This window comes from Coregonus lavaretus (genome assembly GCF_964263955.1).
Source record: "Coregonus lavaretus genome assembly, contig: HAP1_SCAFFOLD_55, whole genome shotgun sequence".
Taxonomy (NCBI): domain Eukaryota; kingdom Metazoa; phylum Chordata; class Actinopteri; order Salmoniformes; family Salmonidae; genus Coregonus; species Coregonus lavaretus.
The window spans coordinates 3,045,280-3,068,316 of NW_028161934.1; the positions used below are offsets into that span (position 1 = coordinate 3,045,280).

General features: G+C 44.0%; 1 protein-coding gene across 2 annotated transcripts; it reads left to right on the forward strand.

Moving 5' to 3' along the window:
* Positions 1-164: 164 nt before the first annotated feature.
* Positions 165-12,383, forward strand: LOC311119896 (uncharacterized protein). Of its 2 annotated transcripts, none has more exons than XM_084194546.1 (3): positions 165-675; positions 8,051-8,228; positions 9,640-12,383. In XM_084194546.1, exons 1-3 carry the CDS (start codon positions 667-669, stop codon positions 11,337-11,339), a joined length of 1,887 nt encoding a protein of 628 aa, XP_084050672.1. In that variant the 5' UTR covers positions 165-666; the 3' UTR covers positions 11,340-12,383. The 2 variants fall into 2 exon arrangements, with proteins under 2 accessions (XP_084050672.1, XP_084050673.1); XM_084194547.1 differs by having other exon boundaries at positions 8,051-8,216.
* Positions 12,384-23,037: the final 10,654 nt, after the last annotated feature.

Here is a 23,037-nt window from a genome sequence, read left to right on the forward strand (position 1 = left end):
TCCTGCCCACTGACACATTACGTTTAAATTGAATTTTATTTAACTTCTGGCATCCCGCAAATTTTTTCCATCAACTCCCATGTTCTGCCCGAGCTCTTATCCCTGTAACACAAACCCTTGTGACACCATCAAGGTCCGCATGGTGTTGGTCCAGATGACGACATCCGACCCTAACTCTCAGCCGTTCATGCCTTCACTCAACCCAAGTTCTGCCCGAGTCCTCGTCCCAGCTGGGCAAGATATTGGATGCCAACCACAATTAAAGCCCACTGAAGAAGAAGAAGAAGAAGAAGGAGACGAATTTGTCATTGTAAATCTTTACCGATATGTGATATATTTTACTTATTCTCTGTAATATCGAATAGCTTTGGAATCGTGACATTAACTAGTGTGGAGGAAAATATGCAGGTTTCTGGACTCATACCCTGACTTTGAGAAGGGATTGCGTGACCCAACATGACAAGGTGAACGTGAATGTCCGACAGTCTGCTGGGTGAGCCGTTATACGTTCCTCCATTCATTGCCGAATGGGATTCCTAGATCCTCCTTTCTCTAAATCTCTGCCATGAGCTCTTAAATCGAGATAGCTGTGTATTTTGCTACTGCATGGCCAGTGTGAACCGGAAAGTCTGATGAAGAAACGCTGAAGAAAATTTGGCTTCCCCAATGGATCCGGTAAGTCTGCTTTCCTTTTAACAGTATAGGCATGCTGTATAAAATGTATATGCCAAGTTTTTATAATATTTGATCCTCCACATTCCTCTTCCGTGTTTAATGGCTGGAGAGAAAAAAAGACTAAAACTTGTTGGGATTTGTTTTCCTTAAGCAAGGTAACCTACTACTTTATCATGTGTAAGAATCTGTGTCTAGTACTTAATGATCTCTCCTTCCTCCCAAAGTGTGCACTTGTTCACCTCCACTGATTTGAAAATCTGCTTATCCATTATATGACCAGATACTCGGAAGTGGCCACTCACAATGAAAATACGTCTTCTTCTGTGGGGTTTATCCGCGGTTGTCATCCAAAGTTACGGTACATTTTGACACCTACTGTAATGGAGTGTGAGCCAGCGACAGCGGTCGAGGAACTAAATCCTATATGACAGCCTTGTTTCTCTTAAAAAATATAAATATTTGAGACTGTATCTAACGATGTTCTACTTAGTATGCTTATCAAACTCAATTCCTGTACCCCAATATCCCTCATACAGTTTCAGTCTCTCTCTTTCCCTATCATACTGCCCACACTGTATCAGTACATGCTCCACTGTCTCTGTTTCCTGGCAGTAATCACACCTTCCTGTTGGATGATTTCCTATCACATTTAATGACTTATTCAGCTGGCTGTGTCCCACCCTTAGCCTTGTAAGGATGGCCTCCTCTCTTCTGTCCATTCCTACCATCCTCCCCTACTTTACTCTGTACCTGGAATAGGGGCGGCAGGTAGCCTAGTGGTTTAGAGCGTTGGGCCAGTAACCCGAGCCGACAAGGTGAAAAATCTGTTAATGTGCCATTGGGCAACTTAACCCTAATTTCTCCTGTAAGTCGCTCTAGATAACATTGCCTGCTAAATGACTAAAATGTAAACAATGAATAGATGCCTGCCCTTAGTGCCACTGTTTCACTGTTCCTGCCATCTCTGCACCACCACTGCCCATTTCATTCCCTTAGTCTCTGTCTTGCTCATTGGCACCTCTACCTCCTGTCTCCTAAGGGCCTGTTTAGCTAGCACATCTACTTCCTCATTCCCTTCCACCCCCACATGGGCCAGGACCTAAGCAAAGCTTGTAATGACACCCAGCTGTCTCATCCGGGCATGAATTTGATTTCCCTCATATAGCAGGCCTTGTCTGCTATGTTAGCTAAATGATTGCAGGATTATCAACACAGCACATGAGTCAGAACATATAACTACTCTGTCTGACTTGACTTCCTCTACCAACTGCAAGGCCAACAGTATGGCCATCAGCTCTTCCTTGTTCAAAGCCAGGTGGAATGTAATACGTCTCCTGACAGCCAACCCACTTTCCTGTTTAACAAAGGCTGATCCATTCCGACCTGTCCATGGGTCTTTTGATCCATCTGTATATATGTCCAAAAAATACAGATTTACCGTTTCCAGTCGCTTTTTAAAGAACTCACATGGATCAACCCCCTCCCTGTCTTTCCGTACTCTCTCCAACACTTGTAAATCAACTACTGGAGGTGGGAGTAGCCATGGTGGACTCACAGGGATAGGTACCGTGGGGCTAAAGTCCCTACCATACAATCCCATCTGCCTCGCCTGGTTATCACCCACCCATCCAAAGGTTTTATTCTGTCCATGTTCATGCTCCCAACTTTTCTGTAGAACCCTTTTTGTGGGGTGACACACCCCATGTTCCTGTAAGTTAACCCAACAATTCATTGCCAGCAATTGCCTACTAATATGTAATGGCAATTAAAATAAATGTCTAAAAAATGGAAGGCAGTCGTAACCACAAAGTCAAAACATAAATGTGATTTTTTTATGTTACGGTTAGGGTCAGGCATAAGATTAGCAGTGTGGTCATTGTGGAGTAAAAAGTACAAAAATAATTAATAATTCAACAGTGACTCGCTCCTGCAGGTTTTTGCTCAACAACATCCGTAGAGTACTGATATAACGACTTTTGATACAGGATTTCTTAATGTCTGTAAAATCATGAGCGGAGGACAAGGACACGCCATGTGTTGTGTCCGTCACGGATGGGGGGCCAGAAGGTCGGTGTGCCAAGATAGATTGGTGGCCACTGTTGCTAATCTTAGGAGGAGTACGTGATGGAATGGCCTGGCTAGGGTGCCACATGATACCATGTAGGGGGATCCTATTGTAGTAGGACACTCAATAATGGTTGGCAACTGTTGGACAGAAGTAGATTGGAGAGCATCATAAACTGAGGGATTTTCTATGGAAGTCATTCAGATGACAAGAGGCTACGCCCGTAACGCTTGTCATTGAATCCAGTACTGTAACAATCAAATAAACATGAATCAACTCTCCATCTAAAGTGTTAAACTATTCTCTTACATCCTGAAGTACTCGATACCAGAGAAACTCGTCATAACAAGTACGATCCAACTTCACACAGGAAGCGGAGCAGATCCTAATCCAGGCGTTTCTCATCTCCCGTCTGGACTTCTGCAACTCAGTATCATGTTATTAACATTAAAAAATATATATTAAATGTTCTTATTACATGCTAGAACAAAACAAATATAGTGTTGAGTTTTTGCTCTCATCTGATTGGCAGGTAATCCATCAATCAACTACAAAGTAGCAGTAGGTGGGATCTCCACTCATAACAATAGTAACAATGCAAAACAAAACGTTTTACAATAAGATTCACATGGATACATTAATTCATATCAAATCCTGGTCTCTTCTACATAATACAACTAATGAATATGTAATCAGCAATGTAAAACAAAACAAGAAACCACATTCCAGATGTATGTTTTACAATGACATTTACATGCAAGCATTTGTTCCTTCTAACAAATCACCAATAAAAAGTAGAATGGTAAGGTATAAGATATTATCAAGTGTATTTCCAGAGTGAAGAGAGAGAAGTTTGGTAGGAGACCTTAGTAGTCGTGAGAAAACAGAAGAGTGTGAGGTCTGTGGTTGACATTACCTATAAGTACTGATGGGCAGAGCTTGCTTCCTGCCCCCATGATGCCTCTTCCTAACAACCAACACATCCTTCGCTTCACAATAAAAATGTGTGAACATCTTGTTGGAGCACAGTTAATACACAATAAGGAAAGTTGTAAGATATCCCTATTAAAATCCTTTAAAATAAATGCAACATAATTTGACCACACTAATAGTCCTATGGCTTCTGTACTTCCGTATGTCCCATCAGCTACACTAAAACCTGGTGAAGGGATTTACAAGAAATATGTGAACATCTTTTAGGACCAAACTAATTATACAAGAGGCCTATGCTCTCTTCCCACAGTCAAAGCAGCAGTGGTGAGGTTTCTTCCCTATATGTCTCTGCTGGTGTTTCTTGAGGTGTTCTGATCTGGAGAGACTCTTCTCTGTCTTGTCAGCATCATGTTTTTGTTGAGGCTTCCCAGATGATAAGCCCCTCCCACTGAGAGAGCAACAGTTAGGGCTGTCCCCTGTGAAACAAAGATGTTGAATAGCATGGACATCTGAAATCAGGCTACCTGATGGGACTTTGATAAATGCAGAAAATTGACAATCAAAATAAACATACTACCGCAGGGACCATGTTATTTTTGAGAAGCATATTTAATTCAGAATTCGGACATATACAGTTTGTATGTGAGAACTATTTCTAAGCTGCATACTTTCAGTTTTTCTGAACTCACTGCACACAATCAAAATAAGTTAGCTTGCGCTGCTTGTGCTAGCACATGCACAGATTAAATACACTGCTATAACTCTGATTAAAGTGTTTACATGTCCTAATAATTCTAAAGATTGCTCAGGATACCAGGTGTTTTTAACTGCGTTACATGGATTGTCACCTTAAGCCAATTAAGATAAGCAGAGTAAGGTGTTTACATGACTAATGCCATACTCGGCCTACTGCCATAACTAGTTTAATGTCCAATTATGAGTGGTGGTTTTAAGGGATTCAGGATGCACTAATATAACTAAACACTTAGATGGAGATTTGATACAAGGTATTTAATAATACGGTACCGGATTCAACACAACACGATACAAGTAAGTTGCCTCTTGTTATCCGAATGATAGACCCAGAGATCTCTCAGTTTATATACTTGAGTGTAAACAAGTTCTAACCAACAGTTGCCAACCATCATTGTGTGTCACTCCCAACCCCGGTGGTATCAGTTTGCACCCCAGTCAGGACATTCCATCACATACTCATTCTAAGATTAACAGCAGTAGCCCCCCAGAATTCCTGGCACCCAGACTTTCTGGCACCTATCAGTGACATAAATACATTTCACCACCCACAGCGCTATAACCTTTTTCTTCAAGTACACCATGTTCACGGTTGTTCAAAACAAAGCCTAACAACTGTAACCCATCATATGGATGTAGATTGTAGAGTTTTTAAAATCGCTTTAAATGGTTCCACGTCTTCATACCCACGTCTTGTGGATGCTTCAAAGTCTTTGACCATTCATCCAAGTTTTGGAGATGCTGATTTATTTGTGATTACTGTCACGGGGGTTTGTCTTTACTCCCTTTAACAGCCTGTGTTCTGATTGGCCTAAGACATCGCTTGTCACCGCTGTCAGAATCTGTTGACTCAAAGCCAGGCAGTGCTGACCAGATGCTTGAAACCCGATCTGCCTTGCACAACTCAGCATGAGGGTAGAACAGAGAGCCCACAGGAGGGGGCCAAGTCTTCCTTTAGCACACATGCCTCCTGCAATTGTTGAATTTCCTCTTTTAATGTTTTTATCTGTTCACCAAGAGCCCTCAAACTCTCTTTATCTCTCTGCAATGTCCTATCATGAGTATCACAAAGGACTTTCTGATCTCATTGTCTGACTTCGGCTAATACAGTTAAAGACTAACTGAAGACGTGGAACCATTTTCCCCCTTCTGATAACCAGGTGGCGAATCGCATATCTGCATGTCTGGCCGACATATCAGTATGGATGACGGATCACCACCTCAAGCTGAACCCTGGCAAGACGGAGCTGCTCTTCCTCCCGGGGAAGGACTGCCCGTTCCATGATCTCGCCATCACGGTTGACAACTCCGTTGTGTCCTCCTCCCAGAGTGCGAAGAGCCTTGGCGTGACCCTGGACAACACCCTGTCGTTCTCCGCTAACATCAAGGCGGTGACCCGATCCTGCAGGTTCATGCTCTACAACATTCGGAGAGTACGACCCTGCCTTACACAGGAAGCGGCACAGGTCCTAATCCAGGCACTTGTCATCTCCCGTCTGGATTACTGCAACTCGCTGTTGGCTGGGCTCCCTGCCTGTGCCATTAAACCCCTACAACTCATCCAGAATGCCGCAGCCCGTCTGGTGTTCAACCTTCCCAAGTTCTCTCACGTCACCCCCCTCCTCCGCACACTCCACTGGCTTCCAGTTGAAGCTCGCATCCGTTACAAGACCATGGTGCTTGCCTATGGAGCAGTGAGGGGAACGGCACCTCCGTACCTTCAGGCTCTGATCAGTCCCTACACCCAAACGAGGGCATTGCGTTCATCCACCTCTGGCCTGCTGGCTCCCCTTCCTCTGCGGAAGCATAGTTCCCGCTCAGCCCAGTCAAAACTGTTCGCTGCTCTGGCACCCCAATGGTGGAACAAGCTCCCTCACGACGCCAGGACAGCGGAGTCACTCACCACCTTCCGGAGACATTTGAAACCCCACCTCTTTAAGGAACACCTGGGATAGGATAAAGTAATCCTTCTACCCCCCCCCCCCCCAAAAAAAAAAAAAAAAGTATAATTGTAAAGTGGTTATCCAACTGGCTATAGGGTGAATGCACCAATTTGTAGTCGCTCTGGATAAGAGCGTCTGCTAAATGACGTAAATGTGCCCTTGAGCAAGGCACTTAACCCTAATTGCTCCTGTAAGTCGCTCTGGATAAGAGCGTCTGCTAAATGACTAAAATGTAAATGTATGTCTTTGTCAATGAGTTAGACATTCTCTGTATTTTTCCCCAAGCTTTTTGTATATCAGACAGATTTCATCAACAATGACAGAATATTTATTTATTATCTCCTGCCTACACTTCTCTACTTTGAAATGGTTCTTCATATCATTAGAAAGTTAATTTAATATATTTTTCATGTTCACATCCGGAGCAGCTGTCCCGCCCTTTTCCGGAGTGGTTCTCTCACTTAACAATGGCATTATATTAACTTCAAAAGTTGTTATATATATATATATATATATATATATATATATATATATATATATATATATATATATATATATATATATATATATATATATATATATATATATATACAGTGGGGAGAACAAGTATTTGATACACTGCCGATTTTGCAGGTTTTCCTACTTACAAAGCATGTAGAGGTCTGTAATTTTTATCATAGGTACACTTCAACTGTGAGAGACGGAATCTAAAACAAAAATCCAGAAAATCACATTGTATGATTTTTAAGTAATTCATTCATTTGCATTTTATTGCATGACATAAGTATTTGATCACGTACCAACCAGTAAGAATTCCGGCTCTCACAGACCTGTTAATTTTTCTTTAAGAAGCCCTCCTGTTCTCCACTCATTACCTGTATTAACTGCACCTGTTTGAACTCGTTACCTGTATAAAAGACACCTGTCCACACACTCAATCAAACAGACTCCAACCTCTCCACAATGGCCAAGACCAGAGACCAAAGCTTTAATTCTGTCCACGTTCATGCTCCCAACTTTTGGAACATGAGACAACCCATGTTCCAATAATTAATTGCCTTCTAATATGTAACGGCAATGAAAGATATATCTTAAAAAATGAAAGGCAGTCGGGAGGAGGCAAGATCAGGTGGGACCATTCTAGCCAATGAGAGGGCAGATACGCATGTGAACAACAGGCACAATGGTTTCCACTAGTTACCACAAACACAAAGTCCAAAATGTATATCGTAGAAATTCATAAAAACAAAAATTTGCATTTTTTATTTTAAGTTAGGGTCAGGCATAAGGTTAGAAGTGTGGTTAAGGTTAGGTTTCAAATTACATTTTTTTTTTTGGGGGGGGGGAGTTTCCAGCATGTCACGTGACCTACTTTTATTATTAAACTCGTAACAACCTAATCGTTATGAAACGTATATTCGATCAAATAAGCCAGAAGTCGCCGCTTCCTCTCTGTTTTGAAAGGAAATGACTGGTATAAGAAATATGGTGGAAACTCTGACTAGCCCATGCCTCCACCAACCCAATGCTATTAGATTTGTGGGAAGTAGTGAATGATTGAACATTTGAGGAACAATTAGATATTCTAGGGATGCATCCAAATCAATCAGAGGTGTAGACAAAATTAATCAAATATTTGGTTTAATGATAAACTGTGTTTAATATTTATTGTGGCCAACAGGACAAAGCTAGCCCGTTCCCCTCCAACCTCCAGGAGTCCCCAGGTCAAACACCTCCCGGTACCGCTTTACTGCTGGGTCTGGTCGACTGCAGGAAAACACCGGGGCAGAGTGGAACTGAGAGAGGAGGAGGAGAAGAGAAGGAAGATGGAGATTTGATTTCATTAAGTAAGAACCATGGTGTGTAGATTACACTACAGTCTGCTTCTGTAACAATAGTGGAGGTGCATAAAGATGGCGGCTCGCATGTACTTACCACAAATTCCTCGTTTTGCTAAATTCACTGTATTGTACATTGCTCTCCTTTACTGTTTTTTGGGTATTGACATTAGCATTGTAAACATGATCCCAATTTTAGCTTCAAGATGCCAGCAATTTGAAAAAACAAAAGTAGATTGTGTTGATTTATTGGAATATTGGACAATGTCGCACACCGTAGATTGAAAACTCAGTGGATAGTGCTTAAACAATGATGTCATATCAGAATTCTAACATCTTTATGCACTTTAGTCATTAATTGATTCATTATATATTGATGAAGTGATCTGGGTCATTCCACCCATTTCTAAAAGTGTAACTTGGTCCCAAAAATAATCACGTAATTGTAACATTCTGTAATAAAGAGCACATCTTCAACTTCATAAAAAAAACATGTTTTCCCATCTCAAGACATTTAATAAAAATAGTACTACACTAAGTGCCTATGTGCCAAATAAAGTAACAGTGTTGACCGTAACAGGGGACTACTGAAAACAACAAAACCACCAGATTACATGGGTAGAATAGTCCTTTAAATCAGCCATAAAACCGCTTGTGACGGGGGGAAAAGAAGGTTGTTTTATGAAACCTAGTGGCAATTGAATGCAATCTTCACAAATTTTTTTAACTTAAAACATTTATAGCATGTCTATGAATGGGTAAAAAGGGTTGACTTGCTCAGTTTTCCACCACAAAACAGCAGTAAATTGACAAAAAGAGAGTAAAAGCAGGTGAGCTGGTTCTACTATGATTTAACTATTAGATGTTCAATGTTTCTTTTGAAAACATATATTTTTTTAAAGGAATAGTTTCACCATATTAAAACGGGAGTTCAGTTCATGTAACAGGGTTGACCTTAAAATGAGGGACAGACCTAAATGAATTACTAATCACATTCATAATAATCTTCAGAAATGACTTTGTCAAAGCAACAAAATAACTAGTGCTTTACAATGAGTATGTTTACATGTGTTAGGATCTAAATAAAACTCACAGACAACTAGAAAAAGCTCAAACTAAGTTTATTCACCTATACAGCTGCAAAGACATGATTACACAAGCACGAATAATTATGCCCTCCTACTAGCACGAGCAGCACAAGCTTACTTCTTTGCGGGAGTGCAGTGAGTTTGGGAAAAACTGAAAGTATGCATCTTATAAATAGTTTTCACTTAAACTTTATGTCTGAATTCGGGAATCAAATATGCTTCTCAAAAATAACATGGTCGCTGTGGTAGTACGTTTATTTTGATTGGCAATTTGTCATTCATCAAAGTCCCATCAGGTAGCCTGATTTCAGATGTCCATGCTATTCAATATCTTTGTTTCACAGGGGACAGCCCTAACCGTTGCGCTCTTGGTGGGAGGGGCTTATCATCTGGGGAGCCTCAACAACAACATGATGCTGACAAGACGTCTCTCCAGAAGAGTCTCTCCAGATCAGAACGTCTCAAACACCAGCAGACATGTATAGGGAAGAAACCTCACCACTGCTGCTTTGACTGTGGGGAGGGTTTTGCTAAACAGAAGGAATTTATCATTTACCATCGGATTCACACTGGAGAGAAACAGTACCGCTGCTCTCAGTGTGGGAAGGGTTTTGCTGCATCTAAAACCTTAAAATCTCATCAGAGAATTCATACAGGGGAGAGGCCTTACCCCTGCTTTGATTGTGGGAAGACCTTCAGTCAATCAGGACACCTGACTACACACCAACGCATACACACAGGAGAGAAGCCTAATAGCTGTGATCAGTGTGGGATGAGCTTCCGGAAGTCAGGATACCTGACCATACACCAACGCATACATACAGGAGAGAAGACTTATAGCTGTGATCAGTGTGGGAAGAGCTTCAATCATTCAGGACTTTTGACTAGACACCAGCGCATACACAAAGGAGAGAAGCCTTATAGCTGTGATCAGTGTGGGAAGAGCTTTGCTCGAGATTCCACCCTGACTGCACACCAACGCATACACACAGGAGAGAAGCCTTATACCTGTGATCAGTGTGGGAAGAGCTTCAATCATTCAGGATCCCTGATTACACACCAACGCATACACACAGGAGAGAAGCCTTACAGCTGTGATCAGTGTGGAAAGAGCTTCAGTCATTCAGGATACCTGACTACACACCAACGCATACACACAGGAGAGAAGCCTTATAGCTGTGATCAGTGTGGGAAGAGCTTCAATTATTCAGGATCCCTGATTACACACCAACGCATACACACAGGAGAGAAGCCGTACAGCTGTGATCAGTGTGGGAAGAGCTTCAATCAATCAGCACACCTGATTACACACCTACGCATACACACAGGAGAGAAGCCTTATAGCTGTGATCAGTGTGGGAAGAGCTTCAATTATTCAGGATCCCTGATTACACACCAACGCATACACACAGGAGAGAAGCCTTACAGCTGTGATCAGTGTGGAAAGAGCTTCAGTCATTCAGGATACCTGACTACACACCAACGCATACACACAGGAGAGAAGCCTTATAGCTGTGATCAGTGTGGGAAGAGCTTCAGTCAATCAGCACAACTGATTACACACCAACGCATACACACAGGAGAGAAGCCTTATAGCTGTGATCAGTGTGGGAAGAGCTTCAATTATTCAGGATCCCTGATTACACACCAACGCATACACACAGGAGAGAAGCCGTACAGCTGTGATCAGTGTGGGAAGAGCTTCAATCATCCAGGAACCCTGATTACACACCAACGCATACACACAGGAGAGAAGCCTTATAGCTGTGATCAGTGTGCGAAGAGCTTCAATCAATCAGGAGAACTGACTACACACCAACGCATACACACAGGAGAGAAGCCTTATAGCTGTGATCAGTGTGGGAAGAGCTTCATGGTGTCAGGAAATCTGACTAGACACCAGCTCACACACACTGGAGAGAAACCTTACTCCTGTCTATGTGGAAAGATCTTTGCTCATTCATGGTCACTGGAAAATCACCATAAAGCACAAACATGTCGTCTTTTATCTCCCTCCTCTCCTGCACCGTTTCCAGATCCCTAAATAAAGTTTAAATAGAAAACATCTTGTGAAGAGTCATCCATCTCCCATTCTCTAACAGTATACTAAGTCTGAATACCATGATAAGCTTTGTAGCATAATGTCAAGCTCTGGATCCATATCGATCATTCGTCTCGGAGTAGGATTGTTGTGGGGTGGGGGATGTTGAGGTGGGTTTTCATAGCTGCATCTTATTTCATTAACTCCCATTATCCATTAAATACTTGTATCATGTATAATAATGTTTCAACAATACGAGGTGTATATTCTTGTTTTCAATAGATCAATAAATGTAATCCAATATCTGCTTAACAACATCTGCTTATCACATTGTTTTTTAAATCTATAATAATAATCTTTTTTTATAAGGATCATAGGCCTCTTGTATAATTAGTTTGGTCCTAAAAGATGTTCACATATTTCTTGTAAATCCCTTCACCAGGTTTTAGTGTAGCTGATGGGACATACAGAAGTACAGAAGCCATAGGCCTATTAGTGTGGTCAAATTATGTTGTTGCATTTATTTTAAAGAATTTTAATAGGGATATCTTTCAACTTTCCTTATTGTATATTAAGTGTGCTCCAACAAGATTTAAACACATTTTCATTGTGAAGCGAATGATGTGTTGGCTGTTAGGAAGAGGCATCATGGGGGCAGGAAGCCAGCTCTGCCCATCAGTACTTATAGGTCATGTCAACCACAGACATCACACTCTTCAGTTTTCTCACGGCCAGTAAGGTCTCCTACCAAACTTCTCTCTCTTCACTCTGGAAATACACTTGATAATATCTTATACCTACCATTCTACTTTTTATTGGGGATTTGTTAGAAGGAACGAATGCTTGCATGTAAATGTCATTGTAAAACATACATCTGGAATGTGGTTTCATGTTTTCTTGTTTTGTTTTACATTGCTGATTGCATATTCATTTATTAAAATATGTATTTTTTAAAATGTTTAATTGTATTATGTAGAAGAGACCAGGATATGTTGTTGCCCTGTGTCTCAACACTCAATGTTATAGTCATGGTCCTGAGAATAAAACCGGTTTAAAAACAATCAACAGAGAAACACGTGTCTTACTGGACTCAAATAGAACTCTGTTCCAAGTTGCTGTCAGGTAAAAATAGACGACAGCAGACAACAGGATTCTTAGTGAAAGGGGTGTTGTTGAACGTTTTCTTGACTTTACTCGACTTTTATAGATCGGGGAACTTTCTGAAGTAAGATTAATTGAGTTTTGATATTTAAATAGATGTTTGATTGCTCTGGTCTAGGGGTGCATCAGTTGCAGCCTTGAGACTGGAATTATCTCCCGCTAACCCCCTAATCCTTATCTGAGCACTGTGACAACATAGTAACTGTACTGTAGCCTACACATTTCTTGTCTTAGTAAGAAACGCTGAAGAAACAATAGTTTCCACGATGGATCCAGTAAGTCTGGTTTCCTTTTAACAGTATAGGCCTTGCTGTGCTGTATAAAATGTCTAGGCCTAGTTTTCATCATCCTCCACATTCCTACAACTATATCATGTTTAGCAATATGTCATATTACTTAATTATCTCTCCTTCCTCCCAAAGTGTGCACTTGTTCACCTCCGCTCTAACAATAATAATAAAAATAAAATCTGTGGTTTATGGTTGACATCCAACGTTATGGTGCATTACCCCACCTTCTGTATTGGTGTGTGGGCCAGCGACAGGGATTGAGGAACTAAGTCTTTATCCTCCAGCCCCGTTTCTCTTTAAAAATATAAATATGTGTGACTGTATCTAACAATGTTGTACTCAATACGCTTATCAAACTCAATTCCTGTACCCCCTTCTCCCTCATACTGTATCAGTCTTTATCATTCCCTATCATACTGCCCACACTGTCTCTGTTTCCTGGCAGTAATCACACCTTCCTGTTGAATGATTTCCCATCGCATCTAATGACTTATTCAGCTGGCTGTGTCCCACCCTTACCCTTGTAAGGATGGCCTCCTCTCTTCTGTCCATTCCTACCATCCTCCCCTACTTTACTCTGTACCTGGAATAGGGGCAGCATGTAGCCTAGCGGTTTAGAGCGTTGGACCAGTAACCCGATCCGATTAGGGCCTGTCTAGCTAGCACATCTACTTCCTCATTCCCTTCCACCCCTACATGGGCCGGGACCCAAGCAAAGCTTATATGGACACCCAGCTGTCTCATTCGGGCATGAATTTTAATTCCCTCATATGGCAGGCCTTGTCTGCTATGTTAGCTAAATGATTGCAGGCTTATCAACACAGCACATGAGTCAGAACATATAACTACTCTGTCTGGCTTGACTTTCTCCACCCACAGCAAGGCCAACAGTACAGCCATCAGCTCTGCCGTATACACAGCCAGGTGGTCTGTAATACGTCTCCTGACAGCCACCCCACTTTCCTGTTGAACAAAGGCTGATCCAGTCCTACCTGTCCATGGGTCTTTTGATCGATCTGTATACATGTCCAAAAAATACTAATTTACAATTTCCAGTCGCCTTTTAAAGAACTCGCATGGATCAACCCCCTCCCTGTCTTTCCGTACTCTCTCCAACACTTGTAAATCAACTACTGGAGGTGGGAGTAGCCATGGTGGACTCACAGGGATAGGTATCATGGGGCTAAAGTCCCTGCCATACAATCCCATCTGCCTCGCCTGCTTATCACCCACCCATCCAAAGGTTTTATTCTGTCTACGTTCATGCTCCCAACTTTTCTGTAGCACCCCTTTTGTGCTGTGAGACACCACATGTTCCTGTAAGTTAACCCAATAATTAATTGCCAGCGATTGCCTTCTAACATGTAACGGCAATGAAAATAAATGTCTTAAAAATGGAAGGCAGTCGGGAGGAGGCAAAATCAGGTGGGACCATTCTAGCCAATGAGAGGGCATATACGCATGTGAACAACAGACAACTATTTCCACTAGTTACCTCAGCCACAAAGTAAAACATGCTTTCTTGATTTTAAGGTTATGGTCAGACATGATTTTAGCAGTGTGGTTAAGGTTAGGTTTAAAATTACATTTTAAATAGAGAAATTGTAGAAGTGGGCATGGTTTATGACTTTGTGGCTGTGGTAACTTGTGACGACCTGGCACAACTCCGATATAAAAAACATATTTTTCTCAAAGTGGCCGGCATGTCACGTGACCTACTTTTATCAGTACACTAGTAATAACCTAATCATTATGATACGTACACAGTACCGGTCAAAAGTTTTAGAAGATAGCCCTATTTGGTAAAAGACCAAGTCCATATTATGGCAAGAACTGCTCAAATAAGCAAAGAGAAACAATAGTCCATCATTACTTTAAGACATGAAGGTCAGTCAATACGGAACATTTCAAGAACTTTGAAAGTTTCTTCAAGTGCAGTCGCAAAAACAGTCAAGCACTATGGTGATAGTGGCTCTCATGAGGACTGCCACAGGAATGGAAGACCCAGAGTTACCTCTGCTGCAGAGGATAAGTTAATTAGAGTTACCAGCCTCAGAAATTGCAGCCCAAATAAATGCTTCACAGAGTTCAAGTAACAGACACATTTCAACATCAACTGTTCAGAGGAGACTGTGTGAATCAGGCCTTCATGGTCGAATTGCTGCAAAGAAACCACTACTGAAGGACACCAATAAGAAGAAGATACTTGCTTGGGCCAAGTAACACGAGCAATGGACATTAGACCGGTGGAAATGTGTCCTTTGGTCTGGAGTCCAAATTGGAGATGTTTGGTTCCAACCATCGTGTCTTTGTGAGACGCGGTGTGGGTGAACGGAATTATCTCCGCATTTGTATTTCCCACCGTAAAGCATGGAGGAGGAGGTGTTATGGGGTGGGATTGCTTTGCTGGTGACACTGTCTGTGATTTATTTAGAATTCAAGGCACACTTAACCATCATGGCTACCACAGCATTCTGCAGCGATACACCATCCCATCTGGTTTGGGCTTAGTGGGACTATCATTTGTTTTTCAACAGGACAATGACCCAACACACCTCCAGGCTATGTAAGGGCTATTTTACCAAGAAGGAGAGTGATGGACTGCTGCATCAGATGACCTGGCCTCCACAATCCCCCGACCTCAACCAAATTGAGATGGTTTGGGATGAGTTGGACCAAAGAGTGAAGGAAAAGCAGCCAACAAGTGCTCAGCATATGTGGGAACTCCTTCAAGACTGTTGGAAAAGCATTCCAGGTGAAACTGGTTGAGAGAATGCCAAGAGTGTGCAAAGCTGTCATCAAGGCAAAGGGTGGCTATTTGAAGAATCTCAAATATAAAATGTATTTTGATTTGATTAACACTTTTTGGGCTACTACATGATTCCATGTGTTATTTCATAGTTTTGATGTCTTCACTATTATTCTACAATGTAGAAAATAGTAAAAAATAAAAATAAACCTTGAATGAGTAGGTGTTCTAAAACCTTTGACTGGTAGTGTACAGTGCCTTGCAAAAGTATTCATCTCCCTTGGCGTTTTTCCTATTTTGTTGCATTACAACCTGTAATTTAAATTGATTTTTATTTGGATTTCATGTAATGGACATTAACAAAATACTCCAAATTGGTGAAGTGAAATGAAAAGAATAACTTTTTCAAAAAAGTCTAAAACATTAATAATGGAAAAGTGGTGCTGCATATGTATTCACCCCCTTTGCTATGAAGCCCCTAAATAAGATCTGGTGCAACCAATTACCTTCAGAAGTCAGATAATTAGTTAAATAAAGTCCACCTGTGTGCAATCGAAGTGTCACATGATTTGTCACATGATCTCAGTATATATACACCTGTTCTGAAAGGCCCTAGAGCAGGGGTGTCAAAGTCAAATGGACGGAGGGCCAAATAAAAAATTTAGCTACAAGCCGAGGGCCGGACTGTTCGAATGTTCATTGAAAATTTTTTAAATGACGCATATAGTCTAGTGAACCTAATTGAACCTACTGAAAACCTAACAAATATATTCCAATATGATCAGATAAATAAAGCAATATTTTCTTATGGCTCTGTCAGTAATCTTTAATTTTCAACAGACACAAAAGACAAATTTCCTTTATATAAAAATCCCCATAACATGAACATTAAATGAAAGAAACCGGTATTCAAGGCACCATCAGTAGCCTATATTTTCTATTTTAGCAAAAGTGGGCTAAATTTACTTCAAAGAAAAAAACAATAATAGCAATTTTCTATCATCCACTCAACTGAAATATTTTTAAAATATAATTGGATTGAAATACAATAAAATAAAGTGCAAAAATCTATTAATCAAAAACAACACTTTGTTTAAGGAGAAGTAACATGCAGTGAAAACAAATATTAAACTTTAACTTTTAAACTTGAACTGAGTAAAAACTCTAAATATGTGATTGCACAGTAATGTTCACTTGTTTGAGGTTGAGGGTGATACTTGGTGGTGTCCCATCTTTTCCACAAGTTCATCAATGTTCGGGGTAAGGCTCTGAGCTGAGGAAATCCTCAGAATTGAGTGGAGGTGTTCAGCAGTAAGTCGACTTCTGTGTGATGTTTTGTTCAGGTTCATCAAAGAAAACAGTTGTTCACACAGGTATGTGCTGCCAAACATAGACAACGTTTGAGCAGCCTGCATGCGCAGCTGGGGCATTGTGTCGGGGAGGAAACGGGCGAACTCCGCAGCACCCACTGCCGCATATTTTGCCCTCAGTGCATCATTGCATTGGAGGTCAATCAACTCCATTTGGAGGTTTGGTGGTGAGCTTTCCACGTCAACAGCAAATGGGTTACCGAGCAGTTCCAACCTGCTTTTTTGTGCTTCAAAGTCAGCAAATCGGCGTCGAAAGTCAGCGGCAAGCATACCTATTTTATCAGCCAACTGTGCGCTCGGGAACGCACTGGTAGAGAGCTTCTCTTTCATGGTCTGGCAGCTGGGAAAGTGGCTCAAATTTTCTTTCCGCATCTGCGTCTCCCACAGAGTCAGTTTGGTTTTAAATGCCTTCACTGTACTGTACATATCAGAGATGACATGATCCCGACCCTGCAGCTGCAAGTTCATTGCATTCAGATGACTCGTAATGTCACACAGAAAAGCCATTTCACACAGAAACATTTCGTCTCGGAGTTGTGTTGTGTCTTTCCCTTTGCTGTCCAAGAACAGACAAATCTCCTCACGAAGCTCGAAACATCTTTGAAGCACCTTTCCCTGGCTTAGCCATCGCACCTCTGTGTGATAAGGCAAATCACCATGCTCCGTTTCTAACTCCGTCAGAAATGCCTTGAACTGGCGGTGATTCAAACCTTTGGCTCTGATAAAGTTAACTGTGCGCGTGATGATGCTCATTACATGCTCCATTTTCAAGGCTTTACCGCACAACGCTTCCTGGTGTATGATACAATGATAAGCTGTCAGCTCACCTGTCGCGTTTTCCTCTTGCATCTTTTCCCGTATCTTCGCCACCAGTCCGCTCCTGTGTCCACACATCGCAGGTGCTCCGTCGGTTGTCAAACCCACGAGTTTTTCCCAAGGCAGCTCCATCTCATTTACACATCTTGACACCTCTTCATACAAATCATGCCCCGTAGTTGTGCCATGCATAGGACGTAAAGCCAAAAACTCCTCTGTCACGCTTAGGCTGGAGTCCACTCCGCGGATGAAAATTGACAACTGGGCAATGTCAGAAATGTCGGTGCTCTCATCCACAGCCAAGGAATATGCAATGAAATCTTTTCCCTTTTTCACAAGCTGCTCTTTTAGATTGATGGACAACTGGTCTACTCTCTCGGCAATGGTGTTTCTGCTCAGACTCACATTTAAAAAGAGTTGCCTTTTTTCTGGGCAAACTTCGTCACAAACTTTAATCATGCAGTTTTTGATGAAATCCCCCTCCGTAAATGGCCGGGCTGATTTAGCGATCTCTTCTGCCAAAATAAAACTGGCCTTGACAGCAGCCTGGCCTTGTGATTTGGCTTTTTTGAACAGAGCCTGTCGAGATTTGAGGCCTCGTTTTAATTCCTCTGCCTTTTGTAGCCTTTGTTCCATGTCCATATTCTTGTTTTTGTCCGCGTGTTTCGTTTCATAATGTCGTCTCAGATTATACTCTTTCAGTACCGCCACACTTTCTCCACACAGAAGACACACAGGTTTTCCAGCTACCTCCGTGAACATATACTCCGACTCCCACCTTGTTTGAAACCCCCGGTTCTCAGTGTCCACCTTCCGTTTTGCCATTTTTGATGGGTATCTGAAAGTTAATTTTACTGTGATGCTGACGACTGCTGTGCCAATAAATATTGAAATGAAGCAGCCTACTGCTCGGTGCGTCATCGTTGCATTGTGGGAAATGTAGTATTGGTGCGTGTAAAAGATCTGCGGGCTGCCGGCTTGCTGCGGTCTGCGGGCCGGTTCTAATAATAAATCAAGATCATCCCAGGGGCCGTAAAAAACCTTCTCGCGGGCCGGATGTGGCCCGCGGGCCTTGACTCTGACATATGTGCCCTAGAGTCTGCAACACCACTAAACAAGGGGCACCACCACGCAAGCGGCACCATGAAGACCAAGGAGCTCTCCAAACAGGTCAGGGACAAAGTTGTGGAGAAGTACAGATCAGGGTTGGTTTACAAAAAAATATCAGAAACTTTGAACATCCCACAGAGCACCATTAAATCCATTATTAAGAAATGGAAAGAATATGGCACTACAACAAACCTGCCAAGAGAGGGCCGCCCACCAAAACTCACGGACCAGGCAAGGAGGGCATTAATCAGAGAGTCAACAAAGAGACCAAAGATAACCCTGAAGGAGCTGCAAAGCTCCACAGCAGAGATTGGAGTATCTGTCCATAGGACCACTTTAAGCCGTACACTTCTCAGAGCTGGGCTTTACGGAAGAGTGGCCAGAAAAAGCCATTGCTTAAAGAAAAAAATAAGCAAACACGTTTGGTGTTCGCCAAAAGCCATGTGGGAGACTCCCCACACATATGGAAGAAGGTACTCTGGTCAGATGAGACTAAAATTGAGCTTTTTGGCCATTAAGGAAAATGTATGGCGCAAACCCAACACCTCTCCATCACCCCGAGAACACCATCCCCACAGTGAAGCATGGTGGTGGCAGCATCGTGCTGTGGGGATGTTTTTCATTGGCAGGGACTGAGAAACTTGTCAGAATTGAAGGAATGATGGATGGCGCTAAATACGGGGAGATTCTTCAGGGAAACCTGTTTCAGTCTTCCAGAGATTTGAAACTGGGACGGAGGTTCACCTTCCAGCAGGACAATGTCCCTAACCATACTGCTAAAGCAACACTCGTGGTTTAAGGGGAAACATTTAAATGTCTTGGAATGGCCTAGTCAAAGCACAGACCTCAATCCAGTTGAGAATCTGTGGTATGACTTACAGTGGGGAAAAAAAGTATTTAGTCAGCCACCAATTGTGCAAGTTCTCCCACTTAAAAAAATTAGAGAGGCCTGTAATTTTCATCATAGGTACACGTCAACTATGACAGACAAAATGAGGAAAAAAAATCCAGAAAATCACATTGTAGGATTTTTAATGATTTTATTTGCAAATTATGGTGGAAAATAAGTATTTGGTCAATAACAAAAGTTTCTCAATACTTTGTTATATACCCTTTGTTGGCAATGACACAGGTCAAACGTTTTCTGTAAGTCTTCACAAGGTTTTCACACACTGTTGCTGGTATTTTGGCCTATTCCTCCATGCAGATCTCCTCTAGAGCAGTAATGTTTTGGGGCTGTCGCTGGGCAACACGGACTTTCAACTCCCTCCAAAGATTTTCTATGGGGTTGAGATCTGGAGACTGGCTAGGCCCCTCCAGGACCTTGAAATGCTTCTTACGAAGCCACTCCTTCGTTGCCCGGGCGGTGTGTTTGGGATCATTGTCATGCTGAAAGACCCAGCCACGTTTCGTCTTCAATGCCCTTGCTGATGGAAGGAGGGTTTCACTCAAAATCTCACGATACATGGCCCCATTCATTCTTTCCTTTACACGGATCAGTCGTCCTGGTCCCTTTGCAGAAAAACAGCCCCAAAGCATGATGTTTCCACCCCCATACTTCACAGTAGGTATGGTGTTCTTTGGATGCAACTCAGCATTCTTTGTCCTCCAAACACGCCGAGTTGAGTTTTTACCAAAAGGTTCTATTTTGGTTTCATCTGACCATATGACATTCTCCCAATCCTCTTCTGGATCATCCAAATGCACTCTAGCAAACTTCAGACAGGCCTGGACATGTACTGGCTTAAGCAGGGGGACACGTCTGGCACTGCAGGATTTCAGTCCCTGGCGGCGTAGTGTGTTACTGATGGTAGGCTTTGTTACTTTGGTCCCAGCTCTCTGCAGGTCATTCACTAGGTCCCCCCGTGTGGTTCTGGGATTTTTGCTCACCGTTCTTGTGATAATTTTGACCCCACGGGGTGAGATCTTGCGTGGAGCCCCAGATCGAGGGAGATTATCAGTGGTCTTGTATGTCTTCACACGATAATTTATATTCCAATGGTTGAACTCAACTATTACTCAAGCTTTGACCAATTCCCAGAGGTTGTAAGGCTCTGGTTAATAAAGAATTAGAAGTCTCAGGCTCTCAGTCTTTTATTCAGAGAGCTCTGCCCCTCTGGGCCTGAGCTAGTTCTTTTATACACACATAAATGAACTCTCATCAACAGAAAGCTCCACCCCGCTTTAGGCGGGCTGTATTTTTCCATAGTACACATACATTGTTTATCACACTCCTGCAACATACTCTTTCTGCAAGCCTAGACGTTTCTAACAGTTGCTCCCCTCCCTAGGATGGGGAGGCCTCTTTCCTGTTATCAGTTCCTGTCACGTTCGTTTAATGACGGGTCAGACCAAGGCGCAGCGTGATATACGTACATGTTTATTAACTTATAAACACAATGACAAAACAACAAACGAAACGAAACGTGAAGTCCAAGGTAGGACACACAACATACCTTCCACAGAACAAGATCCCACAACACACTAGTGCCAATAGGCTGCCTAAGTATGATCCCCAATCAGAGACAACGAGCGACAGCTGCCTCTGATTGGGAACCACACCGGCCAATCATAGATATACACATACTAGAATAACACCATATAGAATATACACACCAAAGAATATATACACCCTGACTCAACATATACGAGTCCCCTGAGTCAGGGCGTGACAGTACTCCGCCCCCCCCCCCCCAAAGGTGCGGACTCCGACCGCACAACCTTCACATACCAGGGTAGGGGCCGGGTGGGCATTCCGCCTCGGAGGCGGATCCGGCTCCGGGCGTGACGACCACTTACTCTCCGCCTCCCTGTTGCGCCTCTGGTCTGGTCTGGACCTCGGCGCGCTGCTTCCCCACTCCTTCCTCCCACGATACTCCAGACCCTGTCTGGACCCTGGTGTGAGAGACCCCGAACCTGGAGAGGGGCTGACGTCAGGCAGCTGACCGGAGCTGGATCAGGTACCGGTGGAGCGGACTGCTCTGGCTCCAGAGTTGAGCAGCTGACCGGAGCTGGATCAGGCACCGGTGGAGCGGACTGCTCTGGCTCCGGAGTGGAGCCGCTGACCAGGCACCGGTGGAACGGGCACGGGCCGTGCCGGACTGGACACACGCACCACTGGTCTGGTGCGAGGAGCAGGCACGGGCCGGACCGGACTAGGAACACGCACCACTGGCTTAGTGCGAGGAGCAGGAACAGGCAGGGCCAGACTGGCGACGCGCAGGAACTGGCCGGGCCGGATTGGCGACGCGCACCACTGGCTTGGTGCGAGGAGCATGAACAGGCCGGGCCGGACTGGCGACGCGCACCACTGACTTGGTGCGAGGAGCAGGAACGGGCCGGGCCGGACTGGCGACGCGCACCACTGGCTTGGTGCGAGGAGCAGGAACGGGCCGGGCCGGACTGGCGACGCGCACCACTGGCTTGGTGCGAGGAGCAGGAACGGGCCGGGCCGGATTGGCGACGCGCACCACTGGCTTGGTGCGAGGAGCAGGAACGGGCCGGGCCGGACTGGCGACGCGCACCACTGGCTTGGTGCGAGGAGCAGGAACGGGCCGGGCCGGACTGGCGACGCGCACCACTGGCTTGGTGCGAGAAGCAGGAACAGACCGGGCCGGGCTGGCGACGCGCACCACAGGCTTGGTGCGAGGGGCAGGAACAGGCCGGGCCGGGCTGGCGACGCGCATCACAGGCTTGGTGCGAGGGACAGGAACAGGCCGGACCATACTGGGAACACACAACCCAGGCTTGGTGCGAGGGGCAGGAACAGGCCGGGCCGGGCTGGCGACGCGCACCACAGGCTTGGTGCGAGGGGCAGGAACAGGCCGGGCCGGGCTGGCGACGCGCACCACAGGCTTGGTGCGAGGGGCAGGAACAGGCCGGCCGGCTGGCGACGCGCATCACAGGCTTGGTGCGAGGGACAGGAACAGGCCGGACCGTACTGGGAACACACACCACTGGCCTTGTGCGGGGATCAGGAACGGGCCGGACCAGACTGGTAACACACCCCAGTACCTCTCGCCGTGCCTCTACACTCTCCTTCCCTCTAATGACCAATGGCCCCCGTAACCTGGGGGCCTTCTCTCCTAGTCCACAATCTCGCCCTGTAGCTGCCTCCAGCAGCCCCGTCGTCCATGCCGTGTGCCCCCCCAAAATGTTTTATTGGGGTTGCCTCTCGCCTGTCCGACGACGGCCCGGTTGGCGCC

Bases quoted from the DNA above. Each gene is read 5' to 3' on its own strand.
- LOC311119896 (XM_084194546.1), top strand. The intron at 8,229-9,639 runs GTGTGTAGATTA...TTTGTTTCACAG, and splicing joins TTCATTAAGTAAGAACCATG to GGGACAGCCCTAACCGTTGC.